This window comes from Suncus etruscus, chromosome 13 (assembly GCF_024139225.1).
Source record: "Suncus etruscus isolate mSunEtr1 chromosome 13, mSunEtr1.pri.cur, whole genome shotgun sequence".
Classification (NCBI taxonomy): domain Eukaryota; kingdom Metazoa; phylum Chordata; class Mammalia; order Eulipotyphla; family Soricidae; genus Suncus; species Suncus etruscus.
Window position 1 is genome coordinate 42690632 of NC_064860.1, and position 25297 is coordinate 42715928.

The following is a 25297-nucleotide window of genomic DNA, read 5'->3' on the forward strand; positions in this document are numbered from 1 at the left end:
CATTGTTTTCTTTTGGGGTCACACCAAGCGATATTCAGGAATTACTCCTGGCAGTGCTCGAAGACTATATGGGATGCTAGGATTAAACCATGTCACATGCAAGTAAATGTCCTACTCATCCATATCGCTCTCTCCTCTCCTCCCCTCTCTTCTCCTCCCCTCTCTCCCCCCACCCCCTCACCCCCACCACAGACACTGGCAAACATCACAAAGAACAAGAACAATCAGTGCCAGCAGAGATGTGGAGAAAAAGGAACTTTCATTCACTGTTGGTGACCTTCTAGTCTAGCCTTTCTAGAAAACAATATGGAGATTCCTCAAAAAACTGGAAATTGATCTCCCAGATGATCCAGCTATACCACTCCTAGGGATATATCCTAAGAACACAAAAATACAATTCAAAAATCCCTTCCTCAAACCGATATTCATTGCAGCGCTATTTACAATAGCTAGCTTGTGGAAACAACCAAGATGCTCTTCAACAGATGAGTGGCTAAAGAAACTGTAGTATATATACATGATGGAATATTATGCAGCCATCAGGAGAGATGAAGTCTCTGCTCTCCTCTCCTCTCTTCTCACCCCCTACCTCTCCCCCTCTCCCTCCCTCTCTTCCTCCCTGACCACTGCCAGGGGAGCTCCTCCCACCAAACAAACAAAATTCACTGAGGAGTTCGGTGAGTGACGTCAAGAATCCAGCAACCTTCCTTACATATCCAACCTGGCACAGCTTATACTCAGTAAGCTGTGTTCTCGCTCTCTCACTGACTATTTTACAACTGACCATCACTATCTTCTTTACATTTTGAGTCAGTGAAAAGCTACAGAACTATGACAACAACAGATAAGCTAAAAATAAGTGTGGGGGCCGTGCTAAAGTGGCTTCAAATTGAAGAAGCTCAGACAAAGGAAATGTCTGAAATGCAGCTAAATATCCTCTGGAAGTTCAACATCTCAACGTGTTCTCACACACATCTTAAAAAATATGTATTAGGAAAATACACAGATTTCTTTCATCCCAATGGTGGGTGTGGGGCAGTAGTATTATATGCCAAAACACTAATATCAACACCATTGCAAATCCTGATACCATGAAATGATTTATGTATTTTTTAAGATACTTTTCAAAAGTATTCCTATGAGGGGCCAGAGAGATAGCATGGAGGTAAGGCGTTTGCCTTTCATGCAGGAGGTCATCTGTTCGAATCCCGGTGCCCCATATGGTCCCCCGTGCCTGCCAGGAGCAATTTCTGAGCCTGGAGCCAGGAATAACCCCTGAGTACTGCTGGGTGTGACCCAAACCCCCCCCCCCCAAAAAAAAAAAAGTATTCCTATGAAAAGAAGTAACAGTATTTTAGATTACAAATGTATCTGTTCCTATCCACAGTCTTTTTTGTTTCTTTGTTTGTTTGTTTTGGGTTTTGGGCCACACCCGGTGTTGCTCAGGGGTTACTCCTGGCTGTCTGCTCAGAAATAACTCCTGGCAGGCACAGGGCACCATATGGGACACCGGGATTCGAACCAACCACCTTAGGTTCTGGATCGGCTGCTTGCAAGGCAAACGCCGCTGTGCTCTCTCCGGGCCCCCTATCCACAGTCTTAATGTCTTGAGAATATTTTATTTTAGGCTTATAGGAAGTTAAAACTTACCATATCTGTGCTAAAACAGGCTGAGGTAACCCAGATTGAAAAAAAAAGTTTCTAGCTTGATCACCTGTAAATTGAATGAGAAAAGTTTCAGAAGAAAACAACAGCAGAGAGAAATCTTCATAGGACAAGGTGACAAAAGCATGCAGGTGCCAGGGAATCCCACAAATACTGAGTTAAGTGCATGATAAATGCTGAATGAAGGATTAAGACTAGAAGCAACAGCAAAATAAATCCATCAACCTTGACTTTTTTTCTATATATAGACACTTGAAAGAAAATCATCTCAGGGACCAGAAAGATGGTTCAATGAGCTGGAGCACATACGTTGATAAATGAGCTTGAGGTCAATCCCACTAGGTCCCTCAAGCACTGCGGCCCCTAAACAAAAATAAAATGTAAAGAGGGCTATTCTCTGCCCTGTGTAGCAAATTCTTGTAACTAACTTATTAAGATGCTAAAGAATCTTTGGGAAACCAATGACCCATACTTACTTCCACTTGGTCAACATAATTTAGTCTCTTCCATTCTCAAAATCTACACAGAATTTTCAGCATTTCTAACATACGTGTGGAGAACAAATAGTAATCATGAAAAGTACTGGATGAATGACTGAGGATAAGAAAATTAAAAAGAGAACTATAGGGTCGGAGAGATAGCATGGAGATAAGGTGTTTGCCTTTCATGCAGAAGGATGGTGGTTCAAATCTTGAAATCCCATATGGTCCCCCGAGCCAGCCAGGAGCGATTTCTGAGCATAGAGTCAGGAGGAAGCCCTGATCGTGGTCAGGTGTGACCCAAAAACAAAAACAAAAAAAGGGACACAGAAAGAACTATGAGGGCCAGGAGGGTGGGTGGGGGTGGAATGAAAGAACAGTGGGTATGGCATTGACCTTGCACATGTATAACCCAGGTTCAATCTCCAGCATCCCATATGGTTCCCCAAGCCTGCCAGGAATGATTCTTTCAATGAAGAGCCAGGCGTAAACCCTAAGCATTGCTGGGTGTGGCCCAAAAGAAAAAAGAAAAAGAAAAAAAAAAAAAAACAGGAAGAAAGGGGTCACAGAGATGGTACAGCATATAAAGCACTTGCCTCTAGGTGGTTGACCTGGGTTTGCTCTCCAACATTCCGTATACTCCCCCAATCACTAAGTACAGGGCTAGGAGCTAACTCCTGAGCAATGCCGGGGTGATCCCAAAACAACACTAAACAATAACAAAATCAACAACAAAAAAAAGGAACTATGAGGGGCTGGGGAGATGACTCAAGTGAGGGACCCAGCCCATGCACATGTGAGGCCCCAAGTTTAATCGTATTCACTCTACAGCCCCCAGCAGTGCTAGGTCCAAGCAGCATCACATCTTGGGGCAAGTGCACTGAACAATCTAAGCAACTGGAAATGACCTCAAACCCTGAGGACTTCTTGAAGTCCCTCCGCCCTGCCCCAGCCAATCAAAACAATAATCAAGAGAACCAGAAGGCAAACACATACAAAAAACGATTTCCTAGGAAATCTAGACCCTCTTTCTTTTCTTTTGAAGCTATCTCCTTAAGTATAATCAAGCAGAGAGTCAAAGTGATAGCACAGTGGTAAGGCATTTTGCCTTGCACACGGTTGACCCAGGATAGGCCTGAGTCTGATCCTTGGCATCCCATATAGTCCCCAGATCCTGCCAGGAGCAATTTCTGGCACAGAGTCAGGAGTAATCCCTGAGAACCACTGGGTGTGGCCCAAAAAAACAAACAAAAAAAAGGTATGAACAAGCAGAAAAGATAACAGAAAAGCCCAAGAACAAAAAACAACTTTGAGCAACAAGACAATTCCTCCCCACTCCCCCAACTCCCAAGGTTGAAATACATTCATGTAGGTTTCTCAGTCAGTTCAAGATGAAAATCAGGCAAGTTTTTTAGGTCGAGTGACCATTAACAATCTCCATTAACAAATGCAACCCTGGCCATCTTCCCTATTTGGGATGGGCCAGAAACAAAGCGTTGATATTCATAAAGGATCACAAAGTAGACCTGAAGGTTTAAGAGAACAAAAACAACTGTTTAAAAAAACAAACAAAAATTCTCCAGACTATGCCAAAACAGTGAAATAAATATTTGGTCCTCTATGCCCACCTCAGCTGTACCCAATATATTTTCCAAGAATAGAGACACTGCTGAGAAGAAAAATGGAGAATACGAACTCCACTTACCAGTAATGAATCCTGATATTGGCTTTAAACTGTGGAACTGTTGATCGTGTTTCGCCCGCTCCTCTACCGTGATAGCCCAAACATCCAGGCTGCCTGCAAGCCAAGCAAAGAAACAATTACTCAGGGAAGAACAAGAAAAAGCACTGATGTGCTGTTTATTTTCCAATAGTTTAAGATGTTTGCCGCGGTTATAGAGAAGTGGGGAAAAAAATCAAAGAATAGATAAAGCAAAAGCAAAAAGAAATTGGAACTGATTCTCTGTGAATATCTCTCCTAGGGGCTAGAGAATATGGGAGGAGGGTATCGCCTTGCCTTGTACATGCTAACCTGGGTTCAATTCATGGCATCCTCTATGGTGTCTCTCTCTCTCCCTCCATCCTCACCCATACCTGCCAGGAGGTAAGTATAGCAAGGTGTGGACCCTCAAAAAACCAAACCCAAACCCAAACAAATGTATAATTTCATAAGTACTATCCTATATGATCTCTTAAAAATATTGTACCTGAGCAACAGAGATGGCTCATATATAAGGCTAGAGCATATGCCCTGTAATCCCCAATACCCCAGGCTCCTTCCAAATACCAGTGGGGCTGTGTCTGACAGCACAGCACTGTTATGTTCAAGACACATGGCATGGCTATGTCAAGCACTGAACCATTTGGCCTGGTTGACCTATTTTCACTAGAAATGGCCCCTGGCCCCTGGAGAATTGGGAGTGGCCCCACGGAAAAACATTCAAGAACAATAAAGGCATTAAAATATTAGCACCGTGGTAGTAGGTGTAGTGAAATAAACTTGTAGCCCCTCAAATACGTAAATATTTAAATTCTTAACATGCAAAATGTCCCTGGGGTTTCTTCTTTGCTTGCTTTCTTCTTCCTTACTTGCCTCCCACCCGACCCCCAAAACACCATACTTTCTGTAAAACTTGAAAATAGAAAGCAAAAACCCTCAACTGTTGTAAATCATGCAATTAAAATTGATTACTTATAAATATGAACTTCGGATCACTGTATAAATAAACTGTTAAATCTGATTTCTTATTACCTTTTTTTTTTTCCTTTTTGTTTTTTTTTTTTTTGGTCACACCCGGCGGTGCTCAAGGGTTACTCCTGGCTGTCTGCTCAGAAATAGCTCCTGGCAGGCACGGGGGACCATATGGGACACCGGGATTCGAACCAACCACCTTTGGTCCTGGATCAGCTGCTTGCAAGGCAAATACCGCTGTGCTATCTCTCCGGGCCCTCTTACTACCTATTGTTAAATAGACAGAAAAAAAAATATTTACATTCTTACACTACCATTCAAAACTTTTCTTAGAATTCCAAGGCTGGGGGCCAAAGAGATAGCACAGTGGCAGGGTGTTTGCCTTGCACGCAGATGATTCTAATAGATGGTGGTTCGAATCCCGGCATCCCATATAGTCCCCTGTGCCTGCCAGGAGCGACTTCTGAGCACAGAGCCAGGAGTAACCTCTGAGCACTGCCGAGTGTAACCCAAAAACCCAAAGCCAAACAAACAAACAGTAAAAGAATTCAAAGACTGACTGTAGTAGTAATTGGACAACTGCAAACATATCCAAATTCTGACCTGTATAGCTACAGCCACTGAATTTGAACCGATAACTAGACTGTACATTATTGTCCTCCCTCCCTCCAAACAAAGGGAACTAATGACAATGGGTTGAGGTTCCCCATCTTTTGCCTCTTAAGTTGACCAGATGTCCCCTCACTTCTGAGACCTTCCTCATTTGAGTCCTCACGCTTTCACCCAAGTGTAGCTGACACAGGCTTTCCAGAGCTTAGTTCCTTTACCAGAGGAGGGGTGTGGGCAACATATACACTCTTATACAAATCCTGAAAAGTGAGGCTAGAGAGATAGCACAGTGAGCAGTGCAATTGCCTAGCACCCAGCTGACCTAGGTTCGATCCCTGGCATTCTAATAGTCCCCCGAGGCCTTCCAGAAGTAATTCCTAAACACAGAGCTAGGAGTAAACCCTGAACATTGCTGGGTGTGGCCCAAAACCACACACACACATGTATGCACCCACACATGCGTGCGTGCGCGCGCGCACACACACACACACACACACACACACACACACCACATGAAAAGTGTCTGGCACCAGGCTAGAGCAATAGCATAGCGGGTAGGACATTTGTCTTACCCACGGCTAACCTGGGACTGAAATCCAGGTTCGATCCTAGGCATCCCATATGGTACCCCAAAGGCTGCCAGGAGTAATTTTTGAGCACAGTGTTAAGAGTAACCCCTGAATGCTGCCAGGTGTGAGCCTCCCCAGAAAAAGTAGAAAAGTGTCCAGCACCAAGCATAATGTCTAAATATCTCATTTCCTCTAAGTATGGCATGACCAGGAGAAGGATGGCAGCATGCATTCATCATTTGGAAGACTATTTACAGAACATGCCTCCTACATGCAAGCAAATGATTGGATAAACCAGAGATGACGGGGATGGGGGGAAAAAAAACAGAGATTACACGGACCACATCCTCAGAGGCCTTCTATAGTGCAATTTATAGAAAGAATCCATATTACCTTCTAGGAATTCAGCTCCTATAATCATAAAGAAAAGGGAAATGGACAATAAAAACTTGACTGGCCATTAAGAAGAAGGATGAAAACCAAAAAGAAAATAACACAATGAACCACTAGTGAGGAAACCTCAGCAGACTTTAATTAAACTCCACAAGGACCTCACAGATGTGAGGAGAGAAAGACAGAGTTTTTGGTGTTTTGTTTTATTTTGCCAACTGAGTCCCATGAAGATGACAGAATACCAAAAGTAGTCCATTGACTACGAACATTCTCCTATAACACCAAACAAAACAGGAAGAATAACTTGGCCAGTAGGCACAAAAAAACTATATACTCCTACTAGTATTGAGAGAAATAACCTAGAAAAGAGAGATTGTGCAGCTTGACATGTCTGGATTATAGCCTCAAGCAAAACAATGGCATGCTTTACATCCAGGCTTCAAAAGAAGTAAAGAATAAATTGCATTGCCACCTCAATAGACTTCACAGGCAAAAACAGGAATGGAAAAGTTCAGTAATGAATAAGCTTGAAAATGCAGAGGGGACCAGGCGGGGAAAATCCATGAAAGTACACCGGCCCAGTGGGGCCCAACTGTGAAAAACTGTGAGTTTGACCTGTATATGTCTGTCTACTGTCCTCTTGCGTGAAACTCTTGCGAGTGGGGCAAAAAGAGGCTCCAGAAAACTCGCTCGCCCAGAGGCCATTTTCAGGGAGGGACTACAGAGCATGAAAACCGGCAAGACTTTGCAAAAGCCGGCTCCCTGTGTGTGACACCAGGCGGGGAAAATCCATGAAAGTACACCGGCCCAGTGGGGCCCAACTGTGAAAAACTGTGAGTTTGACCTGTATATGTCTGTCTACTGTCCTCTTGCGTGAAACTCTTGCGAGTGGGGCAAAAAGAGGCTCCAGCTTCGCTACGCGGCCGTGCACTCTTTCTAAGGAAAGAACACCATTGCAACAAGAAGGAAAAATTACACTAAGAACGGTGCTATATCACAGAAGCAAACATTTCTCTCCGGACTGTCTTCTCTGTTGCATGCTCGGGCCTAAGATTTGACCCAGTGTGAGGCTACATCCACGGAGGACTCCCCTCCCTTAGAGGCAAGTCAGCCCATCCAGAAAGGGAGGAGCCAGAGGAGTGTGCTGCCTGCATCATATAGACAATGAATACCACCACAACACGTAGAAAAACCCACAATACAAGTGTGACAATGGGGAAACAACGCAGGCCAGCATCAGACATAGAGAATGAAGATGACAATTCTGATGACCAGATAATGACCAACCAACTAATCAACCTCTCAGATAAGGACTTTAGACTAGCAATATGGAAGATGCTCAATGGACTCCAAGAAACCATGGATCGAGTTGAACAGAACACTAATAAGAACCAAGAAAATATGAAGACAGAAATCACAAAACTCCAAACTGAAATAACATGTCAACTAACAGGACTAAAAAAGTCAGTAAACGAAGTGAATGACAAAATGGATAAGCTCTGGGACAGGGTATCAGAAGCTGAGAATAGACTTGGTGCTGTGGAAGACGAGATACATAACAATTCCATACAGCAGGAGAGATTGGACAAAAAACTTAAAGCAAATGAGCAGACAATGGAAAAATTAGTCAAAGAATGGGAACAGATGAAAATAGAAGTCTATGATAAGATCAACAGAAACAACTTAAGAATCATTGGAGTCCCAGAGACCCAGGAAGAAAACTTCCAGGAAGAATCAACGGTCAAGAACATCATTAAACAGAAACTTTCAGAGCTAAAGAATATATGTGATCAAATCCTGCATGCCCGAAGAGTACCAACCAAAAGAGACCCCAGAAAAACCACCCCAAGACACATCCTAGTCACAATGACAAATCCCACAGATAGAGACAGAATTCTGAAAACAGCAAGATCAAAAGGGGAAATCACGTTCAAGCAAGCTTCCCTGAGATTTACAGCAGACCTGTCACCAGAAACACTCAATGCCAGAAAGCAGTGGTGGGATATTGTGACAAGACTGAATGAAATGAATGCTTCACCCAGAATACTATACCCAGCAAAACTCACTTTCCGGTTTGACGGAAGAATACATGGTTTCACAGACAAAAAACAGCTCAGAAACTTCACAGACACAAAACCAGTCTTAAGAGAAAAACTGAAAGACCTAATCTAAGACAAGATTACCCAAAAGACACACCAAATTTTGAAATAAAGATGGCGTTAAATCCCAGGACAATTCTTTCTCTCAACGTCAATGAACTAAATGCACCAGTTAAGAGACACAGAGTGGCTAAATGGATCAAAAAACTCAATCCAACCTTCTGCTGCCTACAAGAAACGCACCTGAATAGTCAGAACAAACATAGACTCAAAATTATCCAAGAAAAATTATCCAAGCAAACAACACCCATAAAAAAGCTGGAGTGGCCATACTAATATCAGATAATGCAAACTTTATACTCAGGAAGGTTGTAAGGGACAAAGATGGACATTTTATATTAATCAAGGGGTACGTAGAGCAGGAAGAATTCACTCTCCTAAACATATATGCACCGAATGAGGGGCCAGCAAAATATTGAATACAACTGTTGACAAATCTGAAAAATAATATCAACAACAACACAAAAATTGTGGGGGACCTTAACACGGCTTTGTCAACACTGGATAGGTCAACCAGACTGAAACCCAACAAGAATATACTAGACCTGAGGAGAGAAATGGAAGAAAGAGGCCTAGTGGATATATATAGGACACTCCATCCCCAGAAACCTGGATACACATTCTTCTCCAATGTACATGGGACATTCTCCAGGATAGACTACATGCTGGCACATAAAACATACCTCCATAAGATCAAGAGGACAGAAATTTTGCAGACTACCTTCGCTGACCACAAGGCTCTGAAATTATTTGTGAACTCCAAAGGGACTCAGAAGAAACACTTTAACACCTGGAAGTTAAACAGCCTCATGCTCAATAACCAGTGGGTCCGAGATGAAATCAAGGAGGAAATCAAAATGTTCCTGGAAACAAATGACAATAAAGACACAAACTATCAGAACTTATGGGACACAGCAAAAGCAGTACTGAGAGGAAAATTTATAGCTTTGCAAGCACAAATCAGGAAGGAAGAAGGAGCTTACCTGAGTAGCTTAATGACACAGCTAATAGAACTAGAAAATGCTCGGGCCCGGAGAGATAGCACAGCGGCGTTTGCCTTGCAAGCAGCCGATCCAGGACCAAAGGTGGTTGGTTCGAATCCCGGTGTCCCATATGGTCCCCGTGCCTGCCAGGAGCTATTTCTGAGCAGACAGCCAGGAGTAACCCCTGAGCACTGCCGGGTGTGGCCCCAAAAAAACCAAAAAAACAAAAAAAAAAACAAAAGAACTAGAAAATGCTCAACAAAAGGACCCAAGAATAGGAAGACAGAAGGAAATAACAAAGCTGAGAGCAGAAATCAAGGAAGTGGAAACCCGAAAAACAATCCGAAAGATCAACTAAAGCAGAAGTTGGTTCTTTGAAATAATAAACAAGATTGATAGACCACTGGCAAACCTAACAAAGAAAGAGAGAGAGAGAAACTTGATAACTCGTATCAGGAATGAAAAAGGAGAGATCACTACTGATATGACAGAGATTCAAAGGGTAATCAGAAACTACTTTGAAAAACTCTACGCCACTAAAAATGAGAACCTGGAAGAAATGGATAAATTCTTGGACTCTTATAATCTTCCACGGTTGAAGGAAGAGGATGTAGCATATCTAAACACCCCCATCACCATTGATGAAATTAAAACAGTAATCAAATGTCTGCCGAAAAACAAAAGCCCAGGTCCAGATGGATTCACTAATGAATTCTATCAAACTTTCCAAGAGGAACTACTGCCAATCTTGGCAAGACTCTTTCATGAAATTGAACAAGCAGAAACACTTCCAAATAGCTTTTATGAAGCCAACATCACCTTGATACCTAAACCAGACAGAGATGCTACAAAAAAAAGAAAATTACAGACCAATATCGCTGATGAATGCAGATGCAAAGATCCTCAACAAAATCCTGGCAAATAGGATTCAATGCCTCGTTAAGAAGATCATCCACTACGATCAAGTAGGTTTCATCCCAGGAATGCAAGGCTGGTTTAACATCTGTAAATCTATCAACATAATACACAACATCAATAACAAGAAAAATAAAAACCACATGATCATATCAATAGATGCAGAGAAAGCATTTGATAAGGTCCAACACCCATTCTTGATCAAAACTCTCAGCAAGATGGGAATGGAGGGAACCTTTCTCAATATAGTGAAGGCCATCTACCACAAGCCAGTGGCAAATATTATCCTCAATGGAGAAAAACTAAAAGCCTTCCCTCTAAATTCTGGCACAAGACAAGGCTGTCTTCTCTCACCACTCCTATTCAACATAGCACTGGAAGTACTTGCTATAGCGATTAGGCAAGAAAAGGATATCAAGGGAATCCAGATAGGAAAGGAAGAAGTCAAGCTCTCACTGTTTGCAGATGACATGATACTCTACTTAGAAAACCCTAAAGACTCTATCAAAAAGCTTCTAGAAACAATAGACTCATATAGCAAGGTGGCAGGCTACAAAATTAACACACAAAATTCAATGGCCTTTCTATACACCAATAGTAATAAGGATGAAATGGACATTAAGAAAACAACCCCATTCACAATAGTGCCACACAAACTCAAATATCTTGGAATCAACTTGACTAAATATGTGAAGGACCTATACAAGGAAAACTATAAAACTCTCCTCCAAGAAATAAGAGAGGACACACGGAAATGGAAATGCATACCCTGCTCATGGATTGGCAGGATTAACATCATCAAAATGGCAATACTCCCCAAGGCGTTATACAGATTTAATGCCATCCCTCTAAAGATACCCATGACATTCTTCAAAGAAGTGGATCAGACACTTTTGAAATTCATTTGGAACAATAAACACCCTCGAATAGCTAAAGCAATCATTGGGAAAAAGAATATGGGAGGAATTACTTTCCCCAACTTTAAACTGTACTACAAAGCAATAGTTATCAAAACAGCATGGTATTGGAATAAGGACAGGTCCTCAGATCAGTGGAATAGGCTTGAATACTCAGAAAATGTTCCCCAGACATACAACCACCTAATTTTTTATAAAGGAGCAGGAAATCCTAAATGGAGCACGGAAAGCCTCTTCAACAAGTGGTGTTGGCACAATTGGATAGCCACTTGCAAAAAATTGAACTTAGACCCCCAGCTAACATCATGTACGAAGGTAAAATCCAAATGGATTAAAGACCTCGATATCAGCCCCAAAACCATAAGATATATAGAACAGCACATAGGCAAAACACTCCAGGACATTACAGGCATCTTCAAGGAGGAAACTGCACTCTCCAAGCAAGTGAAAGCAGAGATTAACAGATGGGAATATATTAAGCTGAGAAGCTTCTGCATCTCGAAGGAAATAGTGCCCAGGATACAAGAGCCCCCCACTGAGTGGGAGAAACTATTCACCCAATACCCATCAGATAAGGGACTAATCTCCAAAATATACAAGGCACTGACAGAACTTTACAAGAAAAAAACATCCAACCCCATCAAAAAATGGGGAGAAGAAATGAACAGACACTTTGACAAAGAAGAAATACACATGGCCAAAAGACACATGAAAAAATGCTCCACATCACTAATCATCAGGGAGATGCAAATCAAAACAACTATGAGATACCACCTCACACCCCAGAGAATGGCACACATCACAAAGAATGAGAATAAAAAGTGTTGGTGGGGATGTGGAGAGAAAGGAACTCTGATCCACTGCTGGTGGGAATGTCGTCTAGTTCAACCTTTATGTAAAGTGATATGGAGATTCCTCCAAAAACTGGAAATCAAGCTCCCATATGATCCAGCTATACCACTCCTAGGAATATACCCTAGGAACACAAAAATACAATACAAAAACCCCTTCCTTACACCTATATTCATTGCAGCACTATTTACCATAGCAAGACTCTGGAAACAGCCAGGATACCCTTCAACAGATGAATGGCTAAGGAAACTGTGGTACATATACACAATGGAATATTATGCAGCTGTCAGGAGAGATGAAGTCATGAAAATTTCCTATACATGGATGTACACGAAATCTATTATGCTGAATGAAATAAGTCAGAGAGAGAGAGAAAAACGCAGAATGGTCTCACTCATCTATGGGTTTTAAGAAAAATGAAAGACACCCTTGTAATAATAATTTTCAGACACAAAAGAGAAAAGAGCTGGAAGTTCCAGCTCACCTCAGGAAGCTCACCACAAATAGTGATGAGTTTAATTAGGGAAATAACTACATTTTGAACTGTCCTAATAACGAGAATGTATGAGGAAAATGGAGAGCCTGTCTAGAGTACAGGCGGGGGTCGGGTGGGGAGGAGGGAGACTTGGGACATTGGTGATGGGAATGTTGCACTGGTGATGGGTGGTGTTCTTTACATGACTGAAACCCAAACACAATCATGTATGTAATTAAGGTGTTTAAATAAATTTAAAAAAATGCATAGGGATCATGACTGGACAAAACACACACACACACACATACTGGACAAAACACACACACACACACACACACACACCAAAAAGAGGTCTGGAGCTGGAGCACAGAGGTAGGGCGTTTGCACACACACACACACACACCAAAAAGAGGTCTGGGGCTGGAGCACAGAGGTAGGGCGTTTGCTTTGCACACAGTTGACCCAGGATAGACACGAGTTCAATCCCTGGCATTCCATATGGACCCCCGAGCCTGCCAGGAGCACTTCTGAGCAGAGCTAGGAGAAACCCTTGAATGCCGCCAGGTGTAGCCCAAAGAAATCAAACGAACAAACAAAAAGATCTGATGGTTCTTGGGACAATTTTACCAGAGGCTTGAAGCATTCTATTAAGAATTATTATAAACTTTATAGGCATGAACATGGTTTCACAGTTATGCCTTTACTAGTGTTCTCTTTTTAGAAACACTGTAAAACATCTGTGGATAAAATATAATTGGTGTTCACGCACTTATTGGTCATGAATTAATAATTAATTTGATTTCATTTGATTTGATTTCCTTGACTTGCCAGAGGAAAGATTGATTTGTTTTCTGCACTTTACTTTTGTTTATAATTAAAATGTGTTGTAATTCTGTTTCAAAAAGTGTTTATAGAGTACATTAGTAAAAGGAAATGTCTTTGCAAACTTACCCCCAAAAGGTGTTGGAAACTGAGCCATGGTTCTCTCCCTTTTACCTTGCTAGTCGTCGCCTGCAATTGAAAGGGAACAGTTAAGGTTATGAAAATGCCACGCTTAGAACATGCTGACATGCTATATCTATTTAATGATCAAATATCACCATTAGGGGGCTGAAAAAGTAATACAACACGGAGGGTGATTGTCTTGCATGTGGCCGACCCAGGTTTGATCCCTGGCATCCCATATAGTCCCCTGAGCCCTCCAGGAATAAATCCTGAGCACAGAGCCAAGAGTAAACCCTGAGCATTGCTTGGTCTGGCCAAATAAATAAATAAATAAAAAACACCAGTACCAGAACAAGTTCTAGAAATTAAAGTTAGAATCGAAGGGCCTGTCCTATCCATCCGTTCAATCACCATCCATCCACTTATCTACCCGTCCACCCACCCATTCATCCACCAATCCCCTGACTATTGTAAAGCCATGTTTGGGAACGGGCACTTCGATTTTTTGAAGAGCTAATTACAGTTTAGACAATGACCCGTTTGATCTGTACAACTCATTATAGCAGCACTCCTGGATTTGTAACTTTCTTTTCTTTTTCTTTTTTTTTTTGGTTTTTGGGCCACACCCAGCGGCGCTCAGGGGTTACTCCTGGCTATCTACTCAGAAATAGCTCCTGGCAGGCACGGGGGCCCATATGGGACACCGGGATTCGAACCAACCACCTTTGGTCCTGGATCGGCTGCTTGCAAGGCAAACGCTGCTGTGCTATCTCTCCGAGCCCTGCAACTTTCTTATGTAGGTATTTTCTCCACTATTACAGGTACTAGAGCACATGCTCTGATGACTGTACACAGCTCCCTTGAATGAGATCACAACACATGCTGCAACCTGCCCTTAATGACAGATAGGTCTTTCCTCTTGCATTATCCTTACAGTCCCATGGGACAAGTTTTTGTTATCGGTCCCAGGTACAGAAGAGAGCCAGAATCAGAGAGGGTGGAGGGATGGAAAATGCCATGCTTCAGGGGGACCCAGCTACATTTGAGCACAGTCAGGGATCCAAAGGAAAAACCACCACTATGGGGGTGGGGGAACACCGCTTACAGACTCAGAAAACCCTAAGCACTGCAGGGTGTGGGTGGTAGGTGTGGTGTGGTCATAGTAGATGTGGACCTGAATATTGTGAAGACAACTCCCCCAAATCCCAAAATGCCAACCACATTTTTTCGGTTCATGAACAACTCAAGTTAATACTAAACCAATTCTCTTCTTTACTATAAATGAAAACATTATCTTTCCTTCTGCTTAATTTAACAATATGGTAAACAGACATAGATGAAAATAAGCATTAAGTAATCATACATTTTAAAGATTTAGATTTTTAAAAAATGATAGTCCCTTAATACTCAGTTTTATATTTCTATCTGTGGAATTTCTCACTCATACAAAACACACATCCCAAATATCAGTTTTTACTTTATTATAGGTTTTGGGAAAACTGGGGACTACTCTTGAATCAGTGCTCAGGTGGCTTCCAGAGTGTTTGGGGGAACTACATGGTTCTAGGGATAAAATTCAAGCATCCTACTTTTTTTGTTTGTTTGTTTGTTTTTTGGTTGTTTTTATTTTTGTTTTTGGGCCACACCCGTTTGACACTCAGAGGTTACTCCTGGCTATGCGCTCAGAAATCGCCCCTGGCTTGGGGGGACCATATGAGACGCCGGGGGATTGAACCACAATCCGTCCTATGCTAGCGCTTGCAAGGCAGACACCTTACCTCTAGCGCCACCTTCCCGGCCCCCAAGCATCCTACTTTTAAAGTTGGTGCAGCCCACTGAGCTACCTCTCCAGCCCTGTCACAGTTTTTTGTTTTTTTTTTTGGTTTTTGGGCCACACCCGGCGGTGCTCAGGGGTTACTCCTGGCTGTCTGCTCAGAAATAGCTCCTGGCAGGCACAGGGGACCATATGGGACACCGGGATTCGAACCAACCACCTTTGGTCCTGGATCGGCTGCTTGCAAGGCAAATGCCACTGTGCTATCTCTCTGGGCCCCGTCACAGTTTTAAATTCCCAAAAGCTTGCAGTTGGGGCCAAAGAAATAGTACATCAGATAAGGTGATGGCCTTGCACGTCGCTGAACCCAAGTTCAATCCCTGGGATCCCATAGGGTCCCCTGAGCAACACCAGGAGTGATCCCTAAGTGCAGAGCCAGGAGTAAGCCTTGAGTACTACCGGCTGTGGCCCATAATCCAAGAAAGAAGAAACAGGCCAACCAACCAAACAAAAATGAACAAATTCTACTGTAGAGGAAGACTGGGGAGGAAGTGTCACAGACTCAGAATGGGTTTATATGAGAAAATATGCAGCTGAAGGGAAGTCAGAGAGACTTTGCAAACAAAAGATTGAATCTACATTTAATCAGCTAAAAATCAAAATACACACCAAAGATACACATTCGTATTTCAAAGTTCAGTCTCTCCATCTCTAAATAACTGGAAATTGTATTAAGGCCTTTCTACTTAAATGACAGCATATCTTTACTTTTTTTCTTAAAGACAAACAAATTGGAGATTTTTAAGAATATTGGTGGGAAAATATAGTTTAGTTTCCAAATCTGAACACTAGGACAGCTAACACTTTTAGTCTTCTTTACTTGTGTTCATATCAATTGCTTTCGGAGTTACTTGCAAAAAAAAAATTTCAGAGTTCCCCTCTGCAAAAGTCTTATTCATATACTGAGTGGGAAAATGTTCTTCCCTAAGGCCAAAACAAAGTTAAATTGGTCAAATAGGCTTCAGCCATGATTTTAATCTCCTGGTTCCACTTTTAAGAATGCCCTTAAAAGCTTGCTTCCAAGTCCTTATCTCACTAAAATGCCATCTTGAACCGGAATTTCAGAATCAGAGATAATGCTTTATGTTCTGGCCAAATCAAGGCTGCCTTCACTTGAACACTTACTGCCATAAACCCTGCTATTTAAGAGTTCACAATGAGCTCATACAAGTCAATAGCAAAAAAGTAAAAAGAATAGGGAGGGAATTGACAGAGAGAGAGAGAAAGCTCAAAGGGACAGAGTACATGCTTTGCATGCAAGTTGGAGGCCTGGATTTTAAGCCTGCATAGCAAGGTTCCAGAGCGCAGAAGGGAAGAATCCTCTAGCAGAGTTGGGAGAAACCCCTAGACATCTCCAGGTATGCCCACCCACTCCCAGAAATAACAAATTATGAGAATGAAAAGATAATACAGTGGATAAGGCATATGCCCAACCCAGGTTCAATCCCCAGCATCTCATTGGGTTCCCTGAACACCATAAGGAGTGATTCCTGAGTGCACAGCCAAGAGTAAGGCCTGAGCATCACACCAAGTATGATCCAAAAATAAAAATAATAGATAACAGTATAACCTCATAAGAAATTGGCTAAAGAGCGTGCCTGTCTTTTGAAATACAAATAGCTAATAGAGGGCTCAGAGCAATAGCACAGTGGTAGAGTGTTTGACTTGCATGCAGCCAACCAGGGACGGGCCTGGATTCGGTTCCTAGCATCCCCTACGGTTCCCCGAGCCTGTCAGGAGCGATTTCTAAGTGCAGAGCCAGGAGTACCTGAGCGCCTCCAGGTGTGCCTCCCCCCCCAAAAAAGGCAAAACACACAAAAATCAAATAGCTAATAGGTATGTGAACAAGAGTTCAAATCCATGATTCTTCAGAAAAATTTAGATCCAAGACACCATGAGCTCTCGCTTGCACATGTTAGGAGAATTATTATAAAATGTAAGAACATTGGGCAGGATGTGGAGAAAAGGGAACCCCCATACACATACTGTGGGTGAAATGGAAATGAATACTTCCACCATGAAAGACATTGTGTGACCAAAAACTCTGGAAACAGAACTCAGGTAATCCAACAATCCTATTTCTGGACAGAGGTATAGAAAATATGAACTCCATGGGGCCGGTGAGGTGGCGCTAGAGGTAAGGTGTCTGCCTTGCAAGCGCTAGACAAGGAAGGACCGTGGTTTGATCCCCCAGCGTCCCACATGGTCCCCCCAAGCCAGGGGCAATTTCTTAGCGCTTAGCCAGGAGTAACCCCTGAGCATCAAACAGGTGTGCCCCCCTCCAAAAAATAAGAAAAGAAAAAGAAAATATGAACTCCACATCTCAAACAAGTCTATGAGCTACAAGTTCTCTGCAGCATTTTTCATAGATAGCCATGATGGGAAATAATCTCAATTTTGCCTGTGGATGAGTAGATGGACAGATAGAGAAAAACATGCCACAATTAATATAGACCTAAGGCCATCCCTGTAATTCAGTCAGATGTTTTGATTTTTACTATTCAAAATAAAAATGATGATCATTCTGCCATGTTTGGTCAGGCTGAAGCAGGAGGAGATCATGCTATATGAGGCCTGTCAGACATAAAAATCAAAGACCGTGAGATCTCAGTTCTACAGGAACTCAGACAAATCAAACTCACAGGACCAGAAAGTAGAAATGAGATGCCAGTCCAAGGGTTCACCTTTCAGTTGTGAGATGAATAAATTCAAGGGATCAGATATACCGGATGGAGACTATATTAATAACAGTCCATTGTGTACTCGAAATTTGAGAGGAAAAGAGAACTTATGCCTTTGAACCAGAAACAAGTCATCCAGTACAAAATGCATGTATCCATTCAATCACCATGCAGTCTTCCTAAATAAACTAACCTTTTTATTTATTTGGAGGGGAGGGGGGAAGCACACTCAAAAGTGTGCCAAGCTCAGATCTTACTACTCCTGGCGCTGAGCTCAGGGATCACTCCTGGCAGGCTCAGAGGACTATATGAAATGCCAGGAATGGAACCCAGGTCGGCTATATTCAAGGCAAGTATACCCATTGAACTATTGCTCCAGCCTCTAGAATTTTTTATTGACTAATTATATTCCTCAATATGTCCCTCAATAAAACCGAGGAACATAAGAATTTACGATTACATGGGAATAAAAATAAATGCACATCAAAACTTATGGGGGTGTGTGTGTGGGAGGGGAAGCAATAATATAGTGGGCAGGACACTTGCCTTGCACATGGCCAACCCAGGTTCAATCCCCAGCATTTTATATCATCACTTGAGAGTAATTCCTGAGTGCAGAGTAAGGAATAACCCCTGATCATCACCAGGCGTGGCCCAAGAAAACAACACAAATGATGGACAAAAAGACAGTTCAGGGCATTTCCCTTGTATACGGCCGTCCTGGGTTTGATCCCCAGCATGCCATATGGTCCCCCAAACCAGCCAGGAGTAATCCCTGAGTACAGCCATGGGTGGCGAGGAGGAGGAGGAGATTTTCTGGGTCACTGCTTCTTTTGTTTGTTTGCTTGTTTGTTGCTGGGCCATATTCAATGGTACTGCACTCAGAAATCTCTCCTGGCAGGCTTGGGGGACGCTATGGGATGTCGGGCATCAAACCTGGGTCCATCCAGGTTGGCCACATGCAAAGCAAATGCCCTACCATTGGGTCTCTCTGCTTGGGCCTTACTCCTGACTCTGTGCTCAGGGGACGTTAGGTGGTCCCAGATATCAAACACAGGCCAGCAAAGACACCTGCAAAGACAATCGTCTTCTCAACTGTGCAATCTCTCTAGTTCAAGAGTGCGCAAACTTCACATAGGCAAGATGCCATGCTCAGCAACATATGGTTCCCCAAACACTGAATTCAGAGTAGCCTTTGAGCACTACTGGGTGTGGTTCACGAAACAGAAAGTTTATGTGTATAGAGTAACAGGAAAGCAACAACAAGTAATAATTAAAAAGACATTTATTAAATCATCACTGGCACTGGCAACTGAATCATCTTCGCAACACGCTGGGTTGAATATTACGATCTCATCTTATGGAAATGAAGAACACATGAAAGTCTTAAGACTCTGTGCTTTCTAGGTTCATGATCTTAACCTCATACTTTGAGGATTATGAACTAAATGAGGCCAGAGATAGCTCAAAGGACTGAGCAAATGCTCTGCAAAGAAGCCCAGGCTCCGGTCCCTAATTCACTGGCTTGAGAAGTCCCCAGGGCAATGGGTGTGGTTCAAACACAGAAGGAAAGAATTTAAGGGAGGAGGAGGCATAGCTCCAAGGGCTGAGCACATTGCATGCTAGAGTTCCATGTTTAATCCCCAGCATCATGGGGTACACCCCCCAAGCAGGGGTGGCCCTAAAGTAATAAAAATTAAACTTAAAATAGAGGCAGGCTGGAGATGTGGTTCCTTGGTGAAGCACAAGCCTTGAGTGCATGACATTTGGGTTCGATCCCCAGCACAGCAAGAGAAAAAGAACGTATAGCCAGGGGACTGAAATGATTGCACAGCGGGGAGGGCTTTTCTGTTGTACACGGCTAACCTAGATTTGATCCCTGGCATCCCATATGGTCCCCCTAGTCTGCTAGGAATACAGAGCCAGGAGTAAGCCCTGAAGCCTGGTAAACCAACTGGGGAGGAGATGGTAGGGATCTGGAGAGAGAGGAGAGAGGAGAGAGAGGAGAGAGGAGAGAGGGAGAGAGGGAGAGAGAGAGAGAGAGAGAGAGAGAGAGAGAGAGAGAGAGAGAGAGAGAGAGAGAGAGAGAGAGAGAGAGAGGATACAGTCCAAGTAACATCACTAGCAGATAAAAATAAGCAAAAAAAAAAAAATCTGCTTTTTTTTCCCCTGCCTCCCATGACTGTCAGAGCAAACACAGGGAACTGAAGGCAAATATAAGTTTGACCTTTACCATATAAGTCCAGAGAGCTTTTACTTATACACAAAAAAAGTCAAGTTTTCTAAAGTGTCAGCACTAATCAAATGAAAGTTAGGAGTCACATGTTCTTTTTTTTTTTTTAATAAAGCAGTTAAAAAAAAGGGAAGAAATTCATGCCTGAAAGATAGTCCAGGGGTTAAGGCACTCACAGCAAGGGGTAAGACCCCACTTTGATTAAGACTTGATTAAGACCAGAGTAAGCCCTGAGAATAAAAAGTGAAGGAAGAGAAAGGAGGATGTAAGGAATGGAGGAAGGGAGGAAGAGAAAAAAGGATGAAGGAAGGAGGGAAGAAAATAGGAAGGGAATAAAGGAGAGGAAGGGAGGAAGGAAGGAAAGAAAGGAAGGAAGAATGAAGAGAGGGAAGGAGAGAGAGAAAAGGAGAGAGGATGAGGAGAGAGACAGAGAGGAAGGAGGGAGGAAGTAAAGTAGAGAGGGAAGAAGAGAAGGAGTGAGGGAAGAAGTCATTTCGCCATCTGACTGATTTCAGCAGGGTCAGGGCAGGCTGCTTGCAAGAGGTTTTTTCCTACACACAGAGGCAGAAAAGCCACCCACACCTCCCAATCAAGGCAGCAATGCTACAGAGTTGAGCTTCTCTCTAAGGGAACAGACAAGCACTGGGAAAAGGGCGCAGGGCTGATGTGCCCAAAGAGAGCAGAACAACCCTTGCATAGAGCAGTGCTGGTGGGGACAGAGAGGGGAGGGGCCAGAGGGGAAGGGCCCCTACTGACTTGGCCACCAGCTCCGTTTCCCTTTATCCTCATTTCCTTGTGGGTTTGCAATGGTCCTGTTCTCTGCACGTGCTATATTGCAGTCACATGCGTCCTCCATGGTGGCAGCCAAACCTTCCAGAAACACGTAAGGGGACTTGAGGGGGACTTGGCCATGCACTTGTACTGAGGTACACACACTCCCCACCCACCCTCACCCCCCCCCCAGAGATCAAAATCTAAAAACACAATGAACAAACACTGAGCAAGCTGCAGGGAAGCAGCAGTTATAAAGCATTTTGACAAGATACCAGGGCCCATAGTACAGCGGGGAGGGCACAAACCCAGATTCAATTCCCTATATCCCCCCTTTTTTTAAAATTTATAAACAAGCAATTCAAATATATACTTATTCACAGAAAAGGAACTCTTCTTCCTCTATGAGGTTAGGATTCTGGATACTCTGCCTCCCTTCCCCTAGTGCACTGAATACCCAAAAGAGTACTTTCCTTTGCTTCCCCACTTCTCACAGTCCCTTTCTTTCTTTTGTTCATAATGGCATTAGCCCTTGTTTCTCACAAGCACCAAGTATGTGTAGAAAGCTTGTCTGGTGTGTTAGTACCTGGTCTACACCTGCAGAACTCTTTTCAGTCTTACTATCTCTGTTCAATACCAGGTCACTGTATCAAATTTTTACTTTTTTTTTTTTTTTGGTTTTTGGGCCACACCCAGCGGTGCTCAGGGGTTACTCCTGGCTGTCTGCTCAAAAATAGCTCCTGGCAGGCACGGGGGACCATATGGGACGCTGGGATTCGAACCAACCACCTTTGGTCCTGGATCGGCTGCTTGCAAGGCAAACGCCGCTGTGCTATCTCTCCAGGCCCAAATTTTTACTTTTTTTTTTTCCTTCAGTTTTCACTGTCCCATTGGGTCAACTTCGAAAATCTTGATTTCTGCACTATTAAATACAGTTACACAGGGGCTGAAGAGATAGCATGGAGGTAAGGCGTTTGCCTTGCATGCAGAAGGACGGTGGCTCGAATCCCAGCATTCCATATGGTTCCCTGAGCCTGCCAGGAGCAATTTCTGAGCATAGTCAGGAGTAACCCCTGAATGCTGCCAGGTGTGACCCCCCCCAAAACAAAAACAAAACTTTTTGTAAAGAGTCATGAAGCTGGGGCCAGAGTGATAACATAGTGGGGAGGACGTCTGCCTTGCACAGCCTTCCAGCCTGCCAGCCTGAGTTCATTCCTGAGCTTGCCAGGAGTAATTTCTGAACGCAAAGCCAAGAGTAACTCCTGAGCGCTGCCAGGTGTGCACCAGAAGACCAAAAAAGAAAAAAGAACGCTGAAGCTGCAGGGTCTGGCCCAGTTGTCATCTAAGGTCCTCTGAAGGGGAACAGGCATCAGTTAGCATTGGGGTTGGCTGGGGGAGGGGTTGTAACAGGGGAACAAGGGTGACAAGGGGACAGAGGTAAATGGTCACTGTCATGCCCAGCTGTTAGCACACCCCTTGGCAGTGGCATTCGAGGTTTGTTTCTTTGACTTTCATTGGCTGACAGTGAAGGGAAAAGGGCAGGCTCATTAGTGCCCAGTACAGCAGGGCTCCTGACCGTGCATGCTCCTGACTCTCGTGGTCTCAGAGCAGCCAAGCACGCAGCTACCAGCAAAGCTGAGAAACAGGGCAAGCACAGAAAGGCAGGGACAAGCATTCCAGTCTGAAGACATAATTGGAAACAAACCAAGCCCTCTTTGAATTTTCCTTTTTAATTTTTTTTTTTTTTTTTTTTTTTTTTTGCAGTTACACCCAGCAGCGCTCAGGGGTTACTTCTGGCTCTGAGCTCAGGACTCACTCCTTGCAGGCTCAGGGGACTATATAGGATGCCAGAAATGGAACCCAGGTGGGCCACGTGCAAGACAAGTCCTAATCGCTATGCTATCACTCAGGTCGTCTTTTTAATTTTTAATTGAAAATAACCATAACAAAAACCATAATCGAAAAACAAAATGGGGGGGGGGGTTCTCAGACAGATAAAAACAGTGGAGAGGGTGTGTTTGCTTTGCACATAGCCAACCCCAGGTTCGATCTCAGCATCCCATATGGTCTCTTGAATACCACCAGGAATGATTCTTGAGCTCAGAGCCAGAAAGAACCTGTGAGCATCTCCAAGAGTGGCCCCAAAACAAAAATAAAAACAAATAAACAAAAAATAATTGGGTGGGTTGGGCCTGAACGGTAGGTAGCACAGCATGTAGGATGTTGATCTTGCACAAGAGGCTGACCTGGGTTTGATCCCCAAAATCCCATATGTTCCTAAATCTGCCAGGAGTAATTTCTGAACACAGAACCAGGAATAACCTCTCAGCCCAAGAAACAGAACAAAACAAAATGTTAAGTGTCGTTCGTCCCCCTTCATTCTCTCCTCATCTCTGACAGTGCTCAGGGATTATTCCTTCTGCCTCTGTGCTCAGAAGTCCATTCATGGGGTGCTAAGGAGACCATATACATACAGTGCTGGAGATTGAATCCAAATCAGCAACGTGCAAAGAGAAGCAGCTTAACCACAGTACTATCTCCTTGGCTCTAAAAAATTCTTTTAGCCTCCAGACCACCAAACACAAAGAAACCAACATCCAAAGATTAAGACAGTAAACCATTTCACATTTTTTTAGATAAATCATACTCTAGGACACAATAGCTGTAGATAAGCATTTCTAAGATCTCAATAAAAGAAATATAATAGTTTATTTGTTGCAAAATTTTTCATTTTCAAGAGTGTTATTGATAAAGGGCCAGAGCAGTGGCACAAGTGGTAGGGTGTCTGCCTTGCATGTGCTAGCCTGGGACGGACCAAAGTTCAATTCCCTGGCATCCCATATGGTCCCCCAAGCCAGGAGCGATTTATGACTGCGTAGCCAGGAGTAGTAACCCCTGAGCGTCACCGGGTGTGGCTCAAAAGGCAAAAAAAAAAAAGTGTGGGTGTTTTTTTTGGGGGGGTTTGGGTTGTCTTTTGTTTTGTTTTGTTTTCGAACAACAATACTGTTAAAGAAAAACAAAAAGAATACTTTGGATCAAATTTTATTTTATATATAATAAAACTTGGGGAACTATAAGTTTGTCAGTCAAATAAGGCTATGAAATTTAACCTTTTTCAACTGATATAATTTACTGTTCCCTCTCACAGATTAGAAGTGACAAAAAGAGTCTCCACCCTACTGAAGCCTTGGCAGCTGCATGTACAGCTCACAATTGCTACCACGTCAATAGCTAAACTTCACTGCTTTCAACAGATCCCTGCAGAGATGCCTAACAGACCAAATTTCGGCTAGGCCGGTCTTCTCAGAGTGCAGGCTGTCTCCTCCAGCCCTTCTGAACTTCTGGAAGCCCAGGCAGGCCTTACCCATGACCCACAGCCACTGCCTTGTCAGTCACAGACCTGGAATTCCTGGATGTGGCTGCACGACATTTCCTAATTTTTTCATACTGACACCCTACTAGGAACACACCAATTAAGATGCCAAAGTAGCAAAGTACTTGGGGCTAGAGCTATAGTACAGTGGGAAGGCGTTTGCCTTGCATATGGCCGATCCAAGTTCAATCCCAAGCATATACCAGATGATATTCCTGGGCCTGCCAAGATGAATTTCTGAACCCAGAGCTAGGAGTAACTTCTGGGGGCTGCTGAATATAGCCCAAAAACAAATAAACAAATCAAAGACATCACCAAAGGTTAACAAAACCTTTGTTTTCATACAACATAGAATGATCAACTAACAACAAAGAGCTCAGTAAACCTTCAGACAATAACTTAAGGACCCCATGTGCCACAAATTTTCTTTTGCTGTTTTTTTCTTTCCAATAATTCCATTACCCCTTAGTTGTAAACAGTAAATATGAAATAAATTATTTTGTGCCTGTAAAATAAATCCCCAGAGTTGTGAAATCATCTCACATGCATATTTCCACCCCCCAGAGGATAAATTTGTAGAAGCAGGGTAGAGGCAAGAATTAATAAATCAAGCCAGTCAGGAGAGTCATGGAGTCAGTCTGCACCTCGCCTTGTGGTGTCTGAGCACCAAAGGCAGACTGATCCTTTACTAATTGAACTAATACCAGTTCACGTGACGGTCAAGTGATCCAGGTGGGCTTTTATATATCAAA

The 25297-nt window shown here is 43.1% G+C and overlaps 1 protein-coding gene across 1 annotated transcript in view; it reads right to left on the reverse strand.

Annotated features, from left to right (window-relative positions):
* The window catches only part of ITSN1 (intersectin 1), a 229022-nt gene that overhangs the window by 146537 nt on the left and 57188 nt on the right, over positions 1-25297 (reverse strand). The window contains 3 exon segments of the mRNA XM_049785739.1: positions 1651-1714; positions 3850-3942; positions 13660-13719. Of these exon segments, the coding sequence (XP_049641696.1) occupies positions 1651-1714; positions 3850-3942; positions 13660-13687 (185 nt within the window). The 5' untranslated portion in view covers positions 13688-13719.